This window comes from Porites lutea, chromosome 9 (assembly GCF_958299795.1).
Source record: "Porites lutea chromosome 9, jaPorLute2.1, whole genome shotgun sequence".
NCBI classification, from domain to species: domain Eukaryota; kingdom Metazoa; phylum Cnidaria; class Anthozoa; order Scleractinia; family Poritidae; genus Porites; species Porites lutea.
In genome coordinates this window covers 6164419-6180557 of record NC_133209.1, presented here as the reverse complement: position 1 = coordinate 6180557, position 16139 = coordinate 6164419, and the positions used below count along the sequence as shown (strand labels likewise).

Here is a 16139-nt window from a genome sequence, read left to right as displayed (position 1 = left end):
CTTACGAATTTCTGTAGTTTATTATAATTAGAGAGATCAGTTAAGGTTTACGTTTACGGCAAACGGCAAACTTTTCAAACGGAAAAATAGAAAGTGAGCAGATAAAAACAGCTCAAACAATTCTTACGGATAACAAATTGCTTGAAACTACTAATTTATGTGTAGAAATAATGAACAGTGAACAACAAGTAAAGGGAAAACTTGGTCACGTGGTACAAATTGACGTAAACGTGATGATGTTTAACCTCTTTATTACTGTGGTATAATAAAATGGCGAAAATAAATTGTGAATTGTAATTGTTCTCAGGGTGTCATTCCACAGCTCACAATCCTTAGTCGAGCTTTCTTTTTTTTAAAGAAGTGCTTCTTCAACAAAGACGGTGTTAACGAGTCATTTGCTCAGATTCTGAGACTACAAAGCTAGATTCTCCAGCATTAAGGTGGCGCTGTCTAAGAGAGCTTTGACGAGATAGTCCGTGGTTTCCACTTTCTATGGGTTGAACTTCGCTCCTACGAGTAAGGCGTGATATCTGAAGAAAAAAAAAGAAGAAAAACAAACAAAACGTCATAAGCAAAAGAGATAACAAACAACACAATCTAGTTACCCCGATCTACATCAATCGAGCCTATATTGCCAGTTTTCCTCGTACCCTTTAAAGAAAGCCACAGAATCATGTTTTGTTAAGATTTTCAAAGACAGTAACATGCTATTTTTGGCGACAGTTATTATGTATAAAACTATATGTCAAGCCAGTGTCCAAGACCGTCACTTAAGATTTGTCTTGTTTTGAGATATGAACGTAGGTAACTCCAGTGTCTTTGAGAAATGAAAATTAACCCCCAGTAAAACGTCTTATCCACACTGAACCAAGTACAAGGACGGTGTAGGAAGGGGGAATCACTTAACTTTGAAAAGGTTTAAACTCGAGAAAAGAGACTCTAGTGTTTCCTGGTTAACATCGAGGACAGCGAGGCCACTGACGGCTTCTGTCGTCACTGTTGCCTTACAACCATCTTAAAACTTTTAAAATAAAAAGTTCCTCTGTATACTAATCAGTCTATAGGTAGTTCTAATCTCTCAGTTGTCCAATTTTTTCCCTAGCATTCACTTTTCTTTTCGCTTGTCCCTAAGGAAAGCGTTGAAGTATCTTACTTATAGCCAAAGTAATGAATTAATGAGCACATAAATTCAAAAAATACCAGCTTGAAAGTTCCATGAAGTCTGACAGTTAAGTAGTTAAAGGTTGGAATTTATCTCTCACAATATATACCTTAGGGAGAAATACCAAAGTAAGGACCATGGATGTGCATAAATACATCAGTAAATTGTTAAAGATTCTCTTGGTCGCAAATGCTTGTTCATTTAACACAAATTCAGCCATGATGGAGAGCGCAGAAAACACCAAGATGTTATAGACAGCTAAACCAATGTTCTTGGAATCATTGAGCTCCGCATAATGAACGTTTCTTGTTTCCCAGGCAAGAAAAACGCCAAAGAGAAGAAGAACCCCTTTGTAGGCGATTATTCCCAGCATCCAGGTGTTGAAATGCTTCGAGTCACATTGATGGGCGAAGATGTGGACTTGTATGTCTTCATCGTTTGAAAGAAACTTTAAGTAAAAAGATCGAACGGAAAATGTTATATAAGTTTAGAAAAACATGATCTCGTCATTTCACATTTTACAAATACGTAAACAGTTGTACTGATAACTTCAAGTGAAGCAATAGGTAAAAATAACTTAACTAAAATGATTCGACCAAATTCTATGTCATTGTGCCGATGTCCAAAAAAGATAAATAAACAAAAATTGCTGGTTTTTCAGATTAATATGTCAGTTCTGTTGTTATCTTTTATCAGATTTAGTTTTAATTAAATTGCGTTCGCGTAAAGAGGAAAGAGCAAACCTAATTTTGTGTTAGGTGCATGTAACCTATCTATGTCTTAAGTGAATATAACCATGCAGAATAATTCCAAGTTGACGGCAATTTGACCGTTCCTTTCTGACATCAATTTACCCTGTTTTTGCGCAAGCGTCACACGTAAAAAAAGAAATTTGAATCGACCGTACTTCTCTAATTTCCGAAAACCTCAACTTTTTGTTTCGATACCTCTTTTGAGATTTCTATGAATTCTGACTGTAATGGGTCAACAAGCTGCCAGCTAACTAAGACCACGGTATCAAGGAGTAAGATAAAACAAATTTTTGTCATGAGTCGCGCAGTGGTTAATCCACCAATCTGCAAAGAAAAAAGAAAGAAAACCAAACAAGAGAATTGGTGTACAAAAAGGCATAGAAAATGTTACCTGTCCTTCAGCTTCTCTGAAAACAACACTTTATTTGTTTATTTATTTTTTTACAAGCCGAGCGTCCTTTTCTCTTCTTGAGTGAAAAAAAGAAAAGGAGTCTCTTCCTGAATCACGTTTAACCTTCGAGGCCACCGAAGCCCAAACGTCTGGACTGGTCAATCTTGTTCTCTCTCGTCAAACTGGTTTTATTGAATGTGAGCATCCGCTTATTGATAAACCGAAGGTCATAACTCAGCCCGCTGTAGCGCGTGCACGGATGTTAGGCCTGGGTTTGAAACGATATCTTAGCACCCTTGTACCCAGCGTCTTCGTTCCCCTTGACCAGCGGTCGCTCCTCTCGTCAAGCCAGCATGCGCAGTAAGGGACGCAGACTCGAGGTACGAGATTGATATCGTAGCTACATGCCGCGCATCTAGCTAAACAAAGATCTTACTCGATTCATGCAGGGTCTTTCTTGAGGACGCCAAAATCGAGCAAGGAAAAGAAAGGCTCTAGTGCAAGGGTGGATTTTTATGTAATAGGCGAGAAATAAATTATTCAGTATTATCATTATTGTCATTTATGGTGCTCGTATCACACGATCGAGAGATATCAGTATTTATTCTGATTGCTTGCAATTTATGTTTCGCACGTTGGTAAAGTATTTCCCGCTATGTTATGAGTAAATTCAGAATAGTGAGTCCAAGGTATCGTGCAACTCTGAATGCAACTTAAAAGTATCTTGTCTTGAGTATTCCCACTGTGTTCCTACCCCGGCGACCGTTGTTGCTGTTAAATTTCATTCGTTTAATTTTCATAGGTCCAGAAGTTCAGTAAAATCCATTCTTTCTCTGTCGTAATAGATGAATAAGAACTGTACAAAAAAATAAAACAACAAAAAAGAGGCAATAACGACAGTTTAATCATACTTCGCGTTTGAGACGCCTGTTTGTAAAGATTTTGTACACTCGCCAGGTTTTTGCAAACATTCCTCCAAAGATAAACGTGAAGCCGATAACGATGAGACAGGCACTGACCTACGGAGAAGGGGAGCGACATATTAAATTGTAATTAAATAACGTGCACATTAAGGGCAAAACTATCAAATAAGGGTATGAATTCAGTTTGACGAACGAAACAGTTCACAGAAAGGAAGGCTTCCTAAGCTACGGGGTAGCGAAATAACGTAATAAATCTTTAGCGAAGAGTCCGTTTAACCCTATTCAGACCGGGGGGGGGGGGGCTTTTCGAACCCCTCCCCTCCGGCAAAATCGTGATAACTCCTACACCGAAAGAGCTATGACGTTCAAATTTTCTGACTTTTCCTAAAATTTATCTAGGAACATTTTGGTGTAATTACCATGTCGATGTGATTAATCATGTTGCCATGGCAACCAGTTTCTGACACATAGGTTTTGGACAGTTTAAAAAATGGTGATTTTTTTGTTTTAAGATCGCGTTTTTACTTTTACGCTTATAGTGCTTTTTGTTGTTAAAATGGTCTTTGCTTGGGACTAGTTTTTGAATTACATCAAAATGTTTCAACATCGAATATTTGGGGGGAGGGGTGGGGTAAAACTTGTCACTTTTTTGCTTTGACAAATATGCTGCTCTATTTTCCAAATAACACTTCCAAAGTCATTTATTTGGGTAATAAACATTAGTTTGATACTTCTTTTATACATTCTGAGCTTTTTCCTCTTTGAAAGTTGCTTTAAATTATAATTTTAACAAAAAAACGGAAATCCAAGATGGCGGATCCAAAATGGCGGACAACCATTTCAAATTTTAAATTTTATTGCTTCCTATTGCTTTTTCTCGCTGTACAAGTGTTTCCTTGTTGCTAGTTCATAAGAAAGGATAACAAAGAGATGACTTTACCAATATTATTGATATTTTACGTATTTAAGTTGAAAAATAATAAGAAGCATTGAAAAATCGGAATATGGCGTCACTGTGACGTCATCATTGGGCGCGGCAAGTCAAAACTGGGTGTGGGGCTTCTTTGTACGGAGATGATCATTGTGTGTAAATTTCATGACCCTAGCATTATTGGTTCCAGAGATACAGAGGGGGGGTTCCGTGGAGCCCCCCCCCCAGTCACAGATTGACCAAAAAGGCCCAGCCTGAATAGGGTTAACCCTCATCACAATGTTGACAGGGTGTGTCAATAGGTACCAGCATTCAATATCGGTAAATGCAGACTAAATGTTATCATTGGCTGGGTGAGATACATGTGCCGCCCTTGTATCCAGTTAATTCCGTATTTACTGTTAACATGTTTAAATGAAAATTATGTGGTCTCCCGATCTTATTGAGGTTAATTCATTCATTTGTTCATTCATTGTTTGAGAAAAACCGATTCTTCTGATGTAACAACGGTTTGTCTGAGGTTCAAGAATCATCTGCTTTATTGCTATAATTGCCAACATGAACCAGAGATAAAATAATCGTGAGAAAATTACTTACAAGACAGAGACTTCTACTGTCACCACTATAGATTCTTGAATTGTTAAATGACGCCAACAGCTCATGCGTGTAGATCATTAGACCGCCAATGGCAGTAACAGAATTGAAGTGCGGTGACGACATCTTGATAACTCTAGTAAGGGAACAATCAAATTTAGCCTAAAACGTGTCACCAAGTTTGGAATTTTAATCCCAAGGTGAATTCGTAAGTTGACTGTCGGCTACCGTTGAGTTAGATACGAAACTGATTACCAGCTATTTTGTTTACTGATGGCACTGGCGGCAAAGTAAGCCCGCGTTATCTGGAAGTACAGAGTGGGTACTAAGCTTTCTGTCAGTGGACAACTTCGCAAGAAATAACACCTCCATTTTGCTTAGCTTTGGTCCCTTCATCCTTTTTTCTCGCCCTCGAATACCTGCCGTAACTGACAAAGTTAGCTGAGGGCCGAGAAACAAACTATATCAGTCATCACTCAAAGCAAGACAATCAAATTCTTTGGGTTATACATCCTTCGCGATCACCACTCAGAAGCCCTGCTTATGTTACTAAATTCTGTCACTAAGGCTAGGAAAGCAATTTTCGGTGACTAATACTGCTACTCTTAAAGCACAATCATTGATCATATCCGTGTGTTTTTCATTCTGCGGGCCAAGCGCTAAAAAAGGAGTAAGCGAATACTTCCAGAGGCGTAGCCAGCTTCTCGACTAGTTGTAGACCTAGCTTACTTTCATTTCCACATATCCTGAAAATTGAACGCATAACAAGTCTGACCTCAACATCGCATAATTTATTACAAGCGGTAGAGTGATCAAAAATTTGTAGGCCCTTGCATACTGGTCTATGGGCTAGCTACGCTCCTGACTTCCTTCAGGTCAACCCTTATTTCGTGGAAACAAGAGGAAGTTTCTCTTAAATATCTAACCTATGTTTCCTGTAGGCGATATTTACTACCAAGCATAAACATGAAAACAACATTCCTGTGACGGAAAAAACCAAGGTTATGATCGTTTGTTCGTAAGACTCTTGGTAATCCTCTTTTCTGTTAACCATTCCATCCCTCGGACGTTTACCTGATTCAAATCACACAAACAAAAATGGTTAAAGAAAGCACAGAAGGAAAGAAAACTGGCGGTTAACGTATTTATCTAAGTAGGGTGAACGAGTCCTTTCATAAAATAAACATCAGTGACAATTCAAACGAAGTTGTTTGCCGTTTTGTTAATTCATTAAATTTACATGTTAATAAAATTAAGTTAGTATACAAGTGATGCTGTGGCACAGATTCACCTTCCCAACTAAGCAGTGATTCGTTTATGTTATTTGAAGTCTTGTTCCAAAAACCAACCACTATCATTGCATCGCCTGTAAATTCAAATAAAGTGAGAAAGGTTGTGAAATGATGTCGTGTACTTGATCTCTACAATGAAAATTTAGTTAAAAAGTCGAGAAGAACGTAAAAAAGAACCAAGACCTCAAATGAAAACAATAAGCCACTTCCGAGTTCCCCCGGGCCTTTGTTTCAAAACGAGGGTAGGTGCTCAGCCTTTGATGTGGAATCATATTTCATTCTCATGCAAAACTAATTTTCACAAGAAAGGTTGTGCACCTTGCCTCAGTTTCAAAGTGAGGGTTTTTGGAACTCGGAAGTGGCCTGTTCTCAAACCTTGTCTCTGTAGAATCTCTATCGTGGTTTCTCGCTCACCGTGATCATCGAACTTTACAGTTCCCTAAAACAGGGAAAAAGCAAATAGTACTTATTAACAGAGAGTGAGGTCATTACAGGTGTAATGACCGAACAGACGAGGTTAATAAGTTTTTATTATATGGCCTTTTCATTATGGACCTGAGCATGCGATCAATTAAAGCCAACAACTGGCCAGCGGATCCCCTTTTTGACTGCTGTCAATTGACCATTACGTGGATGTCTACTACCGGGGGTATCAAGTTAAACACGTGCTGTAGGGGCAAATATGTAACGTAATTGGTAAATTAAAAGAAATAAGGGATACGCTAACGCCTATAGAGGCAAAAAATGTAAGCAAGGATTCACCTTTATCAACCGAAAAATTCAACCTCATTCCGAGGACTTTTCCCACCCCTCTTACTCATGGGATAAGGTTGCAAAAATTAAGCCTAAGATTCTAGGCTAAATTTAGCTGTTTTCCTTTTAGGTGACTCTGTGTCTTTTCCCTTTAAAAATAAATCAAGTAAACAAACAAACAAAAAATTAACCCTGGTAAAGGACCCTCGGTCTCTCTAAAGCGTTAACACAAGGTATTTTGATGGCAACTATCTTAATAGAGCCTCTTTGAGTGAACACTCACAGACATTCCGAGAAAAGTCAGATTGCGAAGGATCCTTATGAAAAGGTGAGCGGCTTCACTGTCCCCATATGTTACATTTACCAAACTCTTTCTACAAGCATTCAGAATAGAAGAGGAATGGTGTAGAGTCAGTGCGATGCTCCAAATTGTGTCGTAAGCGAAAGACGAGAACGTGTTAATAGGGTAATTATCTCTTCGGATCCTCTCCTTTAGTTCTTCGCTCAGTTTAGTTGTGGTCTAAAAACATGAACAAATGCAATGGCATCAGGACTGAGTTTAATCCATGCAATTCATACGTCCAGTGATTAACAGTCTTGGGGCAGTTCTCATAGAGGCGCTTTAGCGCACGCGAGGCGCAAAATAATGGAATTGAGAAGGACTGGTAAGTAAAAAGTGCCTTTTAGTGGTAGAGTTAAATTCCCGTTATCTCCGTTGATATGCACAATTTGCGTGCCTCAATCATTTACGCGGAGTTGGGACGAAGAACGTCCAGTGAACGCGCGGTGGACGAAGAAAATCAAGAAAGGGTCAGGAAATAGACCATACATAATTACGTGATGGTTTAGTGAATTTAAAAGATAGAGAGGTTTGTGCGTATTCCCTCGTTAAAGTGAACTGGGACGATTCATTGTCTGCAATGGACGAAGAAAGTCAATAAAGGGGCTGGAAATAAAATTTTCATAATTATGTGACGGTTTAGTGAATTGGGAGCTTAAGCAGCGACGTACGTCAACGCTAGCTAAGTGTCTTAATTCTTATAGAGACAATTTGCCCCAAAATTTGTTCAAAACCACGGCTCAAGGGTGCAAAAAGTCCAGTTACGGTTGAAGTGCGTCGCTCAAAAACGTTGCTGCTTAAACTATGAAGGCCCGTTCTGGTCAAAAACATGACAATAAAATTTCACCGCACGTCAATTTTAATCCAACTGCAGCAAATGTTAGGGACATGTGTATTTTTTTCATCACTAAACAATACTTTTTTCAGCGTGTTAGTAATTATTTTTAGCAACAAAAGTTATTTTTGTTCCAATTATAGGAATAATTTTTTCAATCATGCCATGAATTATTTTTCTCCTGCCGTCTTTAACGAGATCCCTGTCCAAAAGAGGGGTCTAAAACATCCCTACTATACTACTTTTTAATTTAGTACGAGGTAGCATTGACAAGTAAAAGGTGTTCTTCTCCACTGTGAGCAAAATACTTAAGACAAACTACCCAACCTTGCCAGCAATCGTCGGAGAAAGGGATATTCCAAGTCGAAGAGGTCTTGTGACAAAGTAGTTACCAGCAGCTGTCTTTACTTCGTGTTCATTGCACGAAACGTCCTCAGTATTCGCCCACCATCTTTCACTGTACCAGCCGGGTACAAACCATACATACTTTCTGCCATAGATGCCTTGCTTAAACGCCTGGAAGAGACACGTATATTCTTTTCTTTTACATACACGTTTCTCGTTTGTTTATCTTTGGAGATGCCAGAGAAGAACATAGGCTAAAGGATGGTTAAAGATAATGACCAACTAACTGTGAGACAACTAAGGGAGTTGTTTTCAATCCATCATGATAATCATCGTTCCAGTGATCTTTATTGTAATTTAGCCTCTACGTGTACACACATGAATAATCCTTTAATTGGTCTGTTTAAATCAGGTCTAAAACGTTTGCAGTTAATGTAAACTGTATTTGTTTTGGAAAAGGTAAGGAAAACACTATTTTGCAACCGAAAATTTCTGGAGTCAAAGTGACTCCCTCCGTAACCTCAGTGGAGTCATCTTAAAAAATTTGGCATAAAATACGCCCAATTTGGCGTACTTGCGAACCCTGACCCAATGAAACACGTAAATGTAAACACTTATTTAAAACTTATTAATAAATATTTCTTAGTTATATAACCTATATTTGTTCTGTACAGCTTTCTGTATCTTCTCTCCTAGTATTATCTAAACAAGTAAATAAGGACTGTTATTTCTGGTAGATAAATTTTGTGTATTTTCACTAAACAAAATGTAGGAAGTATTAAGTCACAGGTTTTGTTGAAAAAAGAAAAAGAAAGCAGGGTAAACATGCTTATGATCTTCTCCAATGTTCTATTGCGGGCCTACTTTCTAGCCTTCTAACGTATTAGTACAGTATTTCCTCAGTTAATCTCCCTTACGTTTCTTTGCGCGGTGGGCCAAACGTTGATTTTAATCTTTTATTCGGACTTTCTATATATTATGGAAGGATTCAGTGTTGTTCCCTTGCTTGTCTTTTGTTATCTGCAACGTTCATTCGGCTATCTGGCGTTTAATGGAGAACAAATGTACGAAAAAATCGATGACTTTTTGATTACATTTCTATGGAATGTCTTTAGAAAATATAGACTTACCTGGCATGCTATTTTAATAAACTTGTCTTCATACATCAGAGCAACGATTATTCTGACATCTTTGTCCTACAAAATGATTTATCGAAATTTTTTCTCAAGTGTCCCCTCAAAGAGTCCATTATTGAATTTGGGAACAAAGAAAATACGTATGCCTTACCAACAGTTGTGATAAGGTCTATATCTATTTAGTAAAATCGAGCTAGTGGTTTATTATCAATGCTGCTTTCTGATTGGCTGAGCTACTACTAGGCCATATTTTATAGCCCACTCGTGGCGAAAAGCGCCGAATATTAAAACCAAAACAATGACGGCTGAATCGCGTTTTGGTGGCTAAAATTGTTTTGTCTCGATATTTTTGACCAACTAGTTTTACTAAAAGAATTATTCCTCTCGCCCTCATGGCTTCTGAGTCAACAGCTCATTCGGCGTTCGGCCAAATTTCATGGGCTATCGACTCAGAGCCCATTCTGGCTCGAGGAATAATTGCTAAGTATACACGCGCAAGACATATAGTAAGTACTTATTACCTTAATACTACGAACTGGAAAATTAGTTTCCTCATCAAAACTCTCTGTAAACTGTATAGTCACGCCGTTGTTTGAAAGCCGGGAAATAAGATCTTCCTTAGTCTGTAAAAAGAAGGTTTAACAATCACGTTATTACTAAAAATTACGGTTCGGAAAACTGTTCATGCGAACATTCGGTCATAGGAGTCTTGATGAATTTGAAGGTAAGGGCAATGCTGTATTCTTCAAACCTTTGACAGGATGCAATATTTTTAGTCAGCCTTACGTTGCATCAATTTCAATTCAATTTGTATCAATTTGTGAGTAAAGTTGTGTCCAACAGTGCCTCTGACGTTTTATTTCAACAAACTTATCATAGTGCTGTTGTAAGGATTCACAGAACATATTTGAGATCTCGTATACAAACTTTCAATAGAGGAGAGGAATAGCGACGAGGTTACTTAAAAGAATTGTTTGCGGCATAGTACCAACGAAGATTTTTTTTCCGCTTGGTCTGTCTAAGCAGTTATCTAGCAAGATTTTTTTCAGTTGCCGTGTGTTTGTCTCTGAACAATTGTAAACGCCGAAGCCAGGAATATGTTAGAACAACTCGAACTAGAAGAAGACATCGCGTCTTTTTACACATTCAACGCACAAAAACTGTAACAACTGTAAAAGGATAGAAATTAAAAGTCTTGACATATATTTCGCTTTTCGAACCTCTTCAGTCAATAATAAAATCTTACTCCAATGACGCCAGGCTAAGACAAATATCTGAGGGTATCCGAATAAACAAAGCACCAGAAGGTTCTTTGATTAATTCTTAGAATGAGTGGAATTATTTCAGCATTCCGCGCGCGATCGTCGCACGTGACGGCGCACTCTTTACGAAGTAAGTTCTCTCATGTTGGCTTACATGACGCCAGAGAGCACGTAAGCTGTTTTAATGTATCTTATATGAACTATTTTATCATTGACTGAAGAGGCTCGAAGTGCGAAATATATTTCAAGACTTTTAATTTTTATTATCTTACAGTTTTTACAGTTTTTGTGCGTTGAATCTGTAAGAAGACGCAATGTCTTCTTCCAGCTCAAGTCGTGTGTTTGTCATATCTTGGAAACCAGTCGAACTGGGAGTAGCTGAATATCAAAGGATGCCTTGAGGACCTGTCATTATTTATGGAGAGATGGGGGACAAACGTATTTTAAAGCGGTAAGAGGCGATGGGCATATTCCTTAATTTTTTGACTTTGCAACTGCAGTACAGACACCTAGTAAAGATTATAGCGGGGGTCAAAATTAAATTACTGATTAAAAGAGGAGAGGCCAGTCTGCTACACAGCCGTTTTTACTGTCGTCACGCAACGCTCCTCCCCACAAAGTGACTATGGAGTTGGGGTGCTTGCAGAAGGCAACTTGTAGCGTTCATTGGCTTAGGTTACTGTAAGCTTACCGAAAAATAGTCCGTAAGTTTTAAGGAGTTATTTACACCGAATTACCTTTGTGAAAATGTGACCCTGCTGGGCAAGAATTGCGACGCGATTCCAATTCAACCTTTTCAGCGCCAGTACTATGGCCGCGTTGCTTAGTGTCGAAGATGGGCTGATACGAGAATACAAAGGGAACCGCGAGTCATCCGAGAGGAGAGGAGAAGAGTTACTGAATCCAACCTGGTGTATACGTAGGAAGACAAAAAACTGAATAAGATGCCACATTTATTAAGCTAATTTTATGAATGAATGAACAAATAAAGTAGTGTAGTATAGCTTATCTTTATTGTGGCTTACTCTCTTCTAAGGGAGGTACCGGTCTAGCTACAATAAAGGTCTTAATATATCCAATAACTTAACTATTGAAACAAAATCGAAAATGCGCATACTTTCAATCCCGAATCTTGCCCCGATTTTGCTTTAAAATCCCGAATCCCGAGCTTCAAATTAGGCAAATCCCGGATCCCGAAAAACCTATTGGGGACCCGGCCTCTTTCTATGGTTACCGCATTCTATCCAGTTTTGTTCCGATCTTTTGAAGCTAATTAGCTATCCGAGTTATTCTATTTTAGCACCGATAGAGAATAAGCTAGCTCATTCTCTTTAGTGCTAGCATCTCAGATTTATTAATGTTTGTACTATGCTAATTATCAGTCTCCCTTATCGGTACCTGTACTGCTTTCCAAAAGGAGGCTGCTTCCGCAATTGGCTCCGCGGCCAAGGAGCATCCTGGAGCAGTGAACATGATCTTTGTTGGAGGCTTGGATACCAAGTCTAGCATAGCTCTAATGGCCGCCCCGCTGTCACACTGGAGGTAAAATAAACGATACGCTCAGTAAAGAAAAATTGTATTGTAAAAATATATAATAATTACTCACCGAAGTGGAGGTGGCTAGTGGCCACCGAGACTTGTTTGTTACGGCAGCAAGCCAGGGGAGGCATTTTGCTCGCAACTTATGCGAGTTTGGCGTCTCTTGCTCGGAGGAACTGGAGGTGAATCAGTGAATAGTTCAGGATATTCACTGATTGAGTAGCCAATCAGAGCGCGCGAAAAACACCATCCACTGTTTTAGTATATGCTAAACGTTTTTATTCACTAAAACGAGAAACGGGGAGCGAGAACCAGAAAAAAAATCGGCTGATCTTAGCACTATGCAATGAGCGTATCCTGACAGAAATAATGAACTTGCAATTTTCGAAAACGTAATAAGAGACTACGAGCGTAATGAGAGTTGCTGGTTTTCTGGGCAACTATGGTTACCTTAGAATCTCTCCAGTCTTCGTATAAAGTATACTCTGGCAGGATGGCCTGATCTTTGTTCACGTGATCAAGGGCCATCTGCACGGCAGGCATAACACCTTCTGAACTCCAACCAATGGATGATACATTCACACCATAGAATGTCCCAATGTAAAGTTTCTCTTTACCAGAACTGAAATCTCTTACAATTGAGAGGCATATCAAGATCCACAAAGACTGCATCACACTGAAGGCAAGCTAACTTGGAGGTGGAAATTATATAGAATCAAGTGAGAATACTGATGAGACTGAGATGGAATCATAGATGGTTGAACGAGAGATGTGAATATAAGTAAAGTTATGTTTAGAGGTTTTAGATAAACGAAAGTCTAAAGCCTTGGCCAAACGTCAAACTTTTCATGAGTGGGTGAAGTTCAGGAAACGTTCGATGTCTGGCTCAGTTAAGTTCGTCTGAATGAGATTGGATCGTCCAACTTGTTCTATCCGTCTGCTTCACACGGATAAAGCGTCTGAAGATCGTCTCCGGGGACAAACGTCGATCGTCACATTCGACGAACTAAACTAACAAATTAGAAATTTCTCTGATAATGTATATTTAGCCTCGTCAGGGAAAAAATTTATTATTGATGTGATTAAGGGATTATAGGTTTCCCCCGTCCTAAGTTGAATGTCTGACCCAACAGGCGATCTTAAGTTATTTTAGGTCGACCCAAATTAGAGTATGGTTTGTCTCATGAAAAGTTCGACGCTTGGCCTAGGCCTCATTCCTGGTACGTCCTCACATTTTAATCGATTGTTTGAAACGTCATCAAGTCCACGCGCGACTGCCTCAAAGCAAACAATGGTAATGGCAAGTGAATCAAAGTTTTCGAAACCAACTTCCGATTAATTTCAAGCACCAGTGGGTGGCCTAAAAAGAGCTAGACTAGGCGTTTCCTGTCTGTTCCATTAACCTCTTTTGATAGAATCTAAGAAAAATTGTAGCAAAATTTTCAAATTCACTTCATCATGCTACAAGGAAGAGCAATAGATAGGTAGATACTAGATAGGGATTTTGCTCAAAGAACAGCATTTAACAAGCAAAGACTATCAGTCCCAATGGTATTTCAAGTATGTCTATAATCAGAGTTGAAATTTGTTGATATTCACACCAGCTTTGTGTGAAAACTCTGACTATTTTAAACTGATTCTTGAAAACCAGATAGCTCTCTTGCGTTGTTATATTTCTTAATTTCCTACAGTTTGCACTGTTCTCAAACCATAGAAAGATACCACGAAAGGAGAAGTGAAGGTTAATAGTTAAAAGAGAGTTTGTCAAGAAAGATATAGTTATCCTACTAATTATTCAGTTCATATTTTAGTTTTTAACAACCCCCAAATCCGATATACGTTTTTCCAATTTTTCCAAAATTTTAAACACCCCCCAATTTTTGTGTACATTAAAAACATTCGAAAAATCATCCAAAAATTCTCAAAACATTTTTGAATAAAGGACTCCAACTTAACTGAGTCATTTTTTGGCTAGATAGTTAAGAGAAAGGGTGGAAATCAACGAAAAATAGTGCTTTTAACTAGACTTCCACCCTTAATCAAATCGTTTGGTTGAAAGCCTACAATACCTCAATATCACCTGGCTTGATGTTCGATTATGGCAACTTGCTACATTTCCTCTTGGCGCGAAAGATAGTAGGCTTTCTGACGGGGTCTTTCTACGCGTTTACTCATCGAAGCAGTTTCTGCCACTTTGCATCTTTTCGTATACGAAGGAAAAGTATATAGGTGTTCATTTGAAGATTTCTCAGACAAGCGCCCCGGCACATCGAACAGAATATACCTAGGCACTTTGTTGCCGTAATATATCTTAATGCAAAATTTCAATTGTTTAACGAGTGAATGAAATCAAATTACAGGTGCCGGTGTTATTAGTTGTCACTTTTTGACTTATTGCCAGTGTTTTTATAAGTGTTTTTTTAATTAAATTTTGGACGCCCGTTAATGATCGGCGGTGCATCAAGGAACAAAACAAGGATTGGCACAGTTGGTATTCTGTGCGAGAAGCCCCGAAGTTCGATTATCAAGGGTGCTTGTCTTTTACACAAATTACCAGAGTGGAAATGTTGTAGATTAATTTTATAGAATAAAACTTTAAAATTTAACGTAGTGGGAGAGGGACCGATCACCTTACGATATTGTAAAGAGTAAAAAAAAAAAGGGATCGTCTTAAATCTCATCCCATATTTTCTGAAGCTAATGCCCCAAAAATGGCGCGAACCGTTCGATTTTCCATTCGGAATTTTCGTTTTTTCCAATCATGTAAAGGGTAAGTACTCGAAATGTGCTTTCAAATCCTTGTTTCCAATTTTTTTCTCTCCCTGTAGTTTTTGAAGCTTTAAGACTTAAAGCCCGTAGAACAGTGAACTCACGGAGAGGAGAGGGTAAAATGAGCTAACCACCGGCCTCAGGTTTGTCAGTCAGATGATAACGTTTTCGAGCTACCGCTAAAAAATATAGACTATTTACCTTTATTTTTTAAAATGATTAACAATTTGTTTTACACCGTTATCTTTACGGGTGATTAAATATGTATTCATTGTTTTTACCCGCTAGCTTAGGGGAAACAAACAATGGCAAACCTGCGTAGAGTGAAAAGGGTTTGGGAATGAGGTATCAGATCGTAGGCACGCTCTGGGGGTACTCTCTGTAATTACGTGCAGGAGGAGGCGATTTTACTAGTTGTAGTATATGAAAGGGTAGGGAAATTTGCCATTTCGGTTAATAAAAAGGTGCAAAAGGGCTAACAGATGCATTTTATGTCAGTTAAAAAAATGTCGAGAAAACTTTCTGGTTTTGTGATTTATTTAACAATTAATGAATTCGGCTTTCGTAGGATATGAAGAATTTAGCAAATCGAGGAGGGTGTTACTCACTGAGGCCGAAGGCCGACGTGGATAACACCCTCCGAGATCTGCTTAATTCTTCATATCCTACGAAAGCCGAATTCATTAATTCCTCTATTATTCATTCAAAATAATTCCTAGTTTAAAAATATAGCTAATACATGCTTACCTGCATCGATGTTAAGTTTATCTTCGATAGTGCACGTTTAGGTTTGTCCAGGTCCGCAAATATTCCCAAATAGCAAGATGTCGCCCTCCGAGTTGTCTTCTTGCTGTTTTTGCCATGTTTTTAGCTATTATTTCGCCTAGTTCCAGATGTAGTTCTTACTCTTGAAACTAGTGAAATGTCCGCCATTTTCTTTTTCACGACCAAAACAAGTCAACCTCGTCCCAGGTTTTCCCGTTAACGGTGCGTTAACCCGTAGCGGGCTGCATTTTCGCAGTCATTTCCTCGTTAAACACAAAATTCTTCCAAATTTGGCCATCAGTAGCTGGTTATGGTGAATTATGAGTGTGCTTTTAGCCAGTCAGAATCGG

At 38.6% G+C, this 16139-nt stretch overlaps 1 protein-coding gene across 1 annotated transcript; it reads right to left on the bottom strand.

Annotated features, from left to right (window-relative positions):
* Nucleotides 1–383: 383 nt before the first annotated feature.
* LOC140948187 (gamma-aminobutyric acid type B receptor subunit 1-like) lies at nucleotides 384–14377 on the bottom strand. Its single transcript, XM_073397409.1, has 16 exons — nucleotides 14325–14377; nucleotides 12706–12946; nucleotides 12115–12252; nucleotides 11454–11624; nucleotides 9976–10077; nucleotides 9449–9514; nucleotides 8301–8489; nucleotides 7082–7318; nucleotides 6421–6484; nucleotides 6045–6119; nucleotides 5680–5827; nucleotides 4757–4889; nucleotides 3217–3324; nucleotides 2110–2238; nucleotides 1272–1610; nucleotides 384–530 (listed from the first exon to the last, which is right to left on the bottom strand). Exons 2-16 carry the CDS (start codon nucleotides 12925–12927, stop codon nucleotides 384–386), a joined length of 2268 nt encoding a protein of 755 aa, XP_073253510.1. The 5' UTR covers nucleotides 12928–12946; nucleotides 14325–14377.
* Between the last annotated feature and the right edge of the window lie 1762 nt (nucleotides 14378–16139).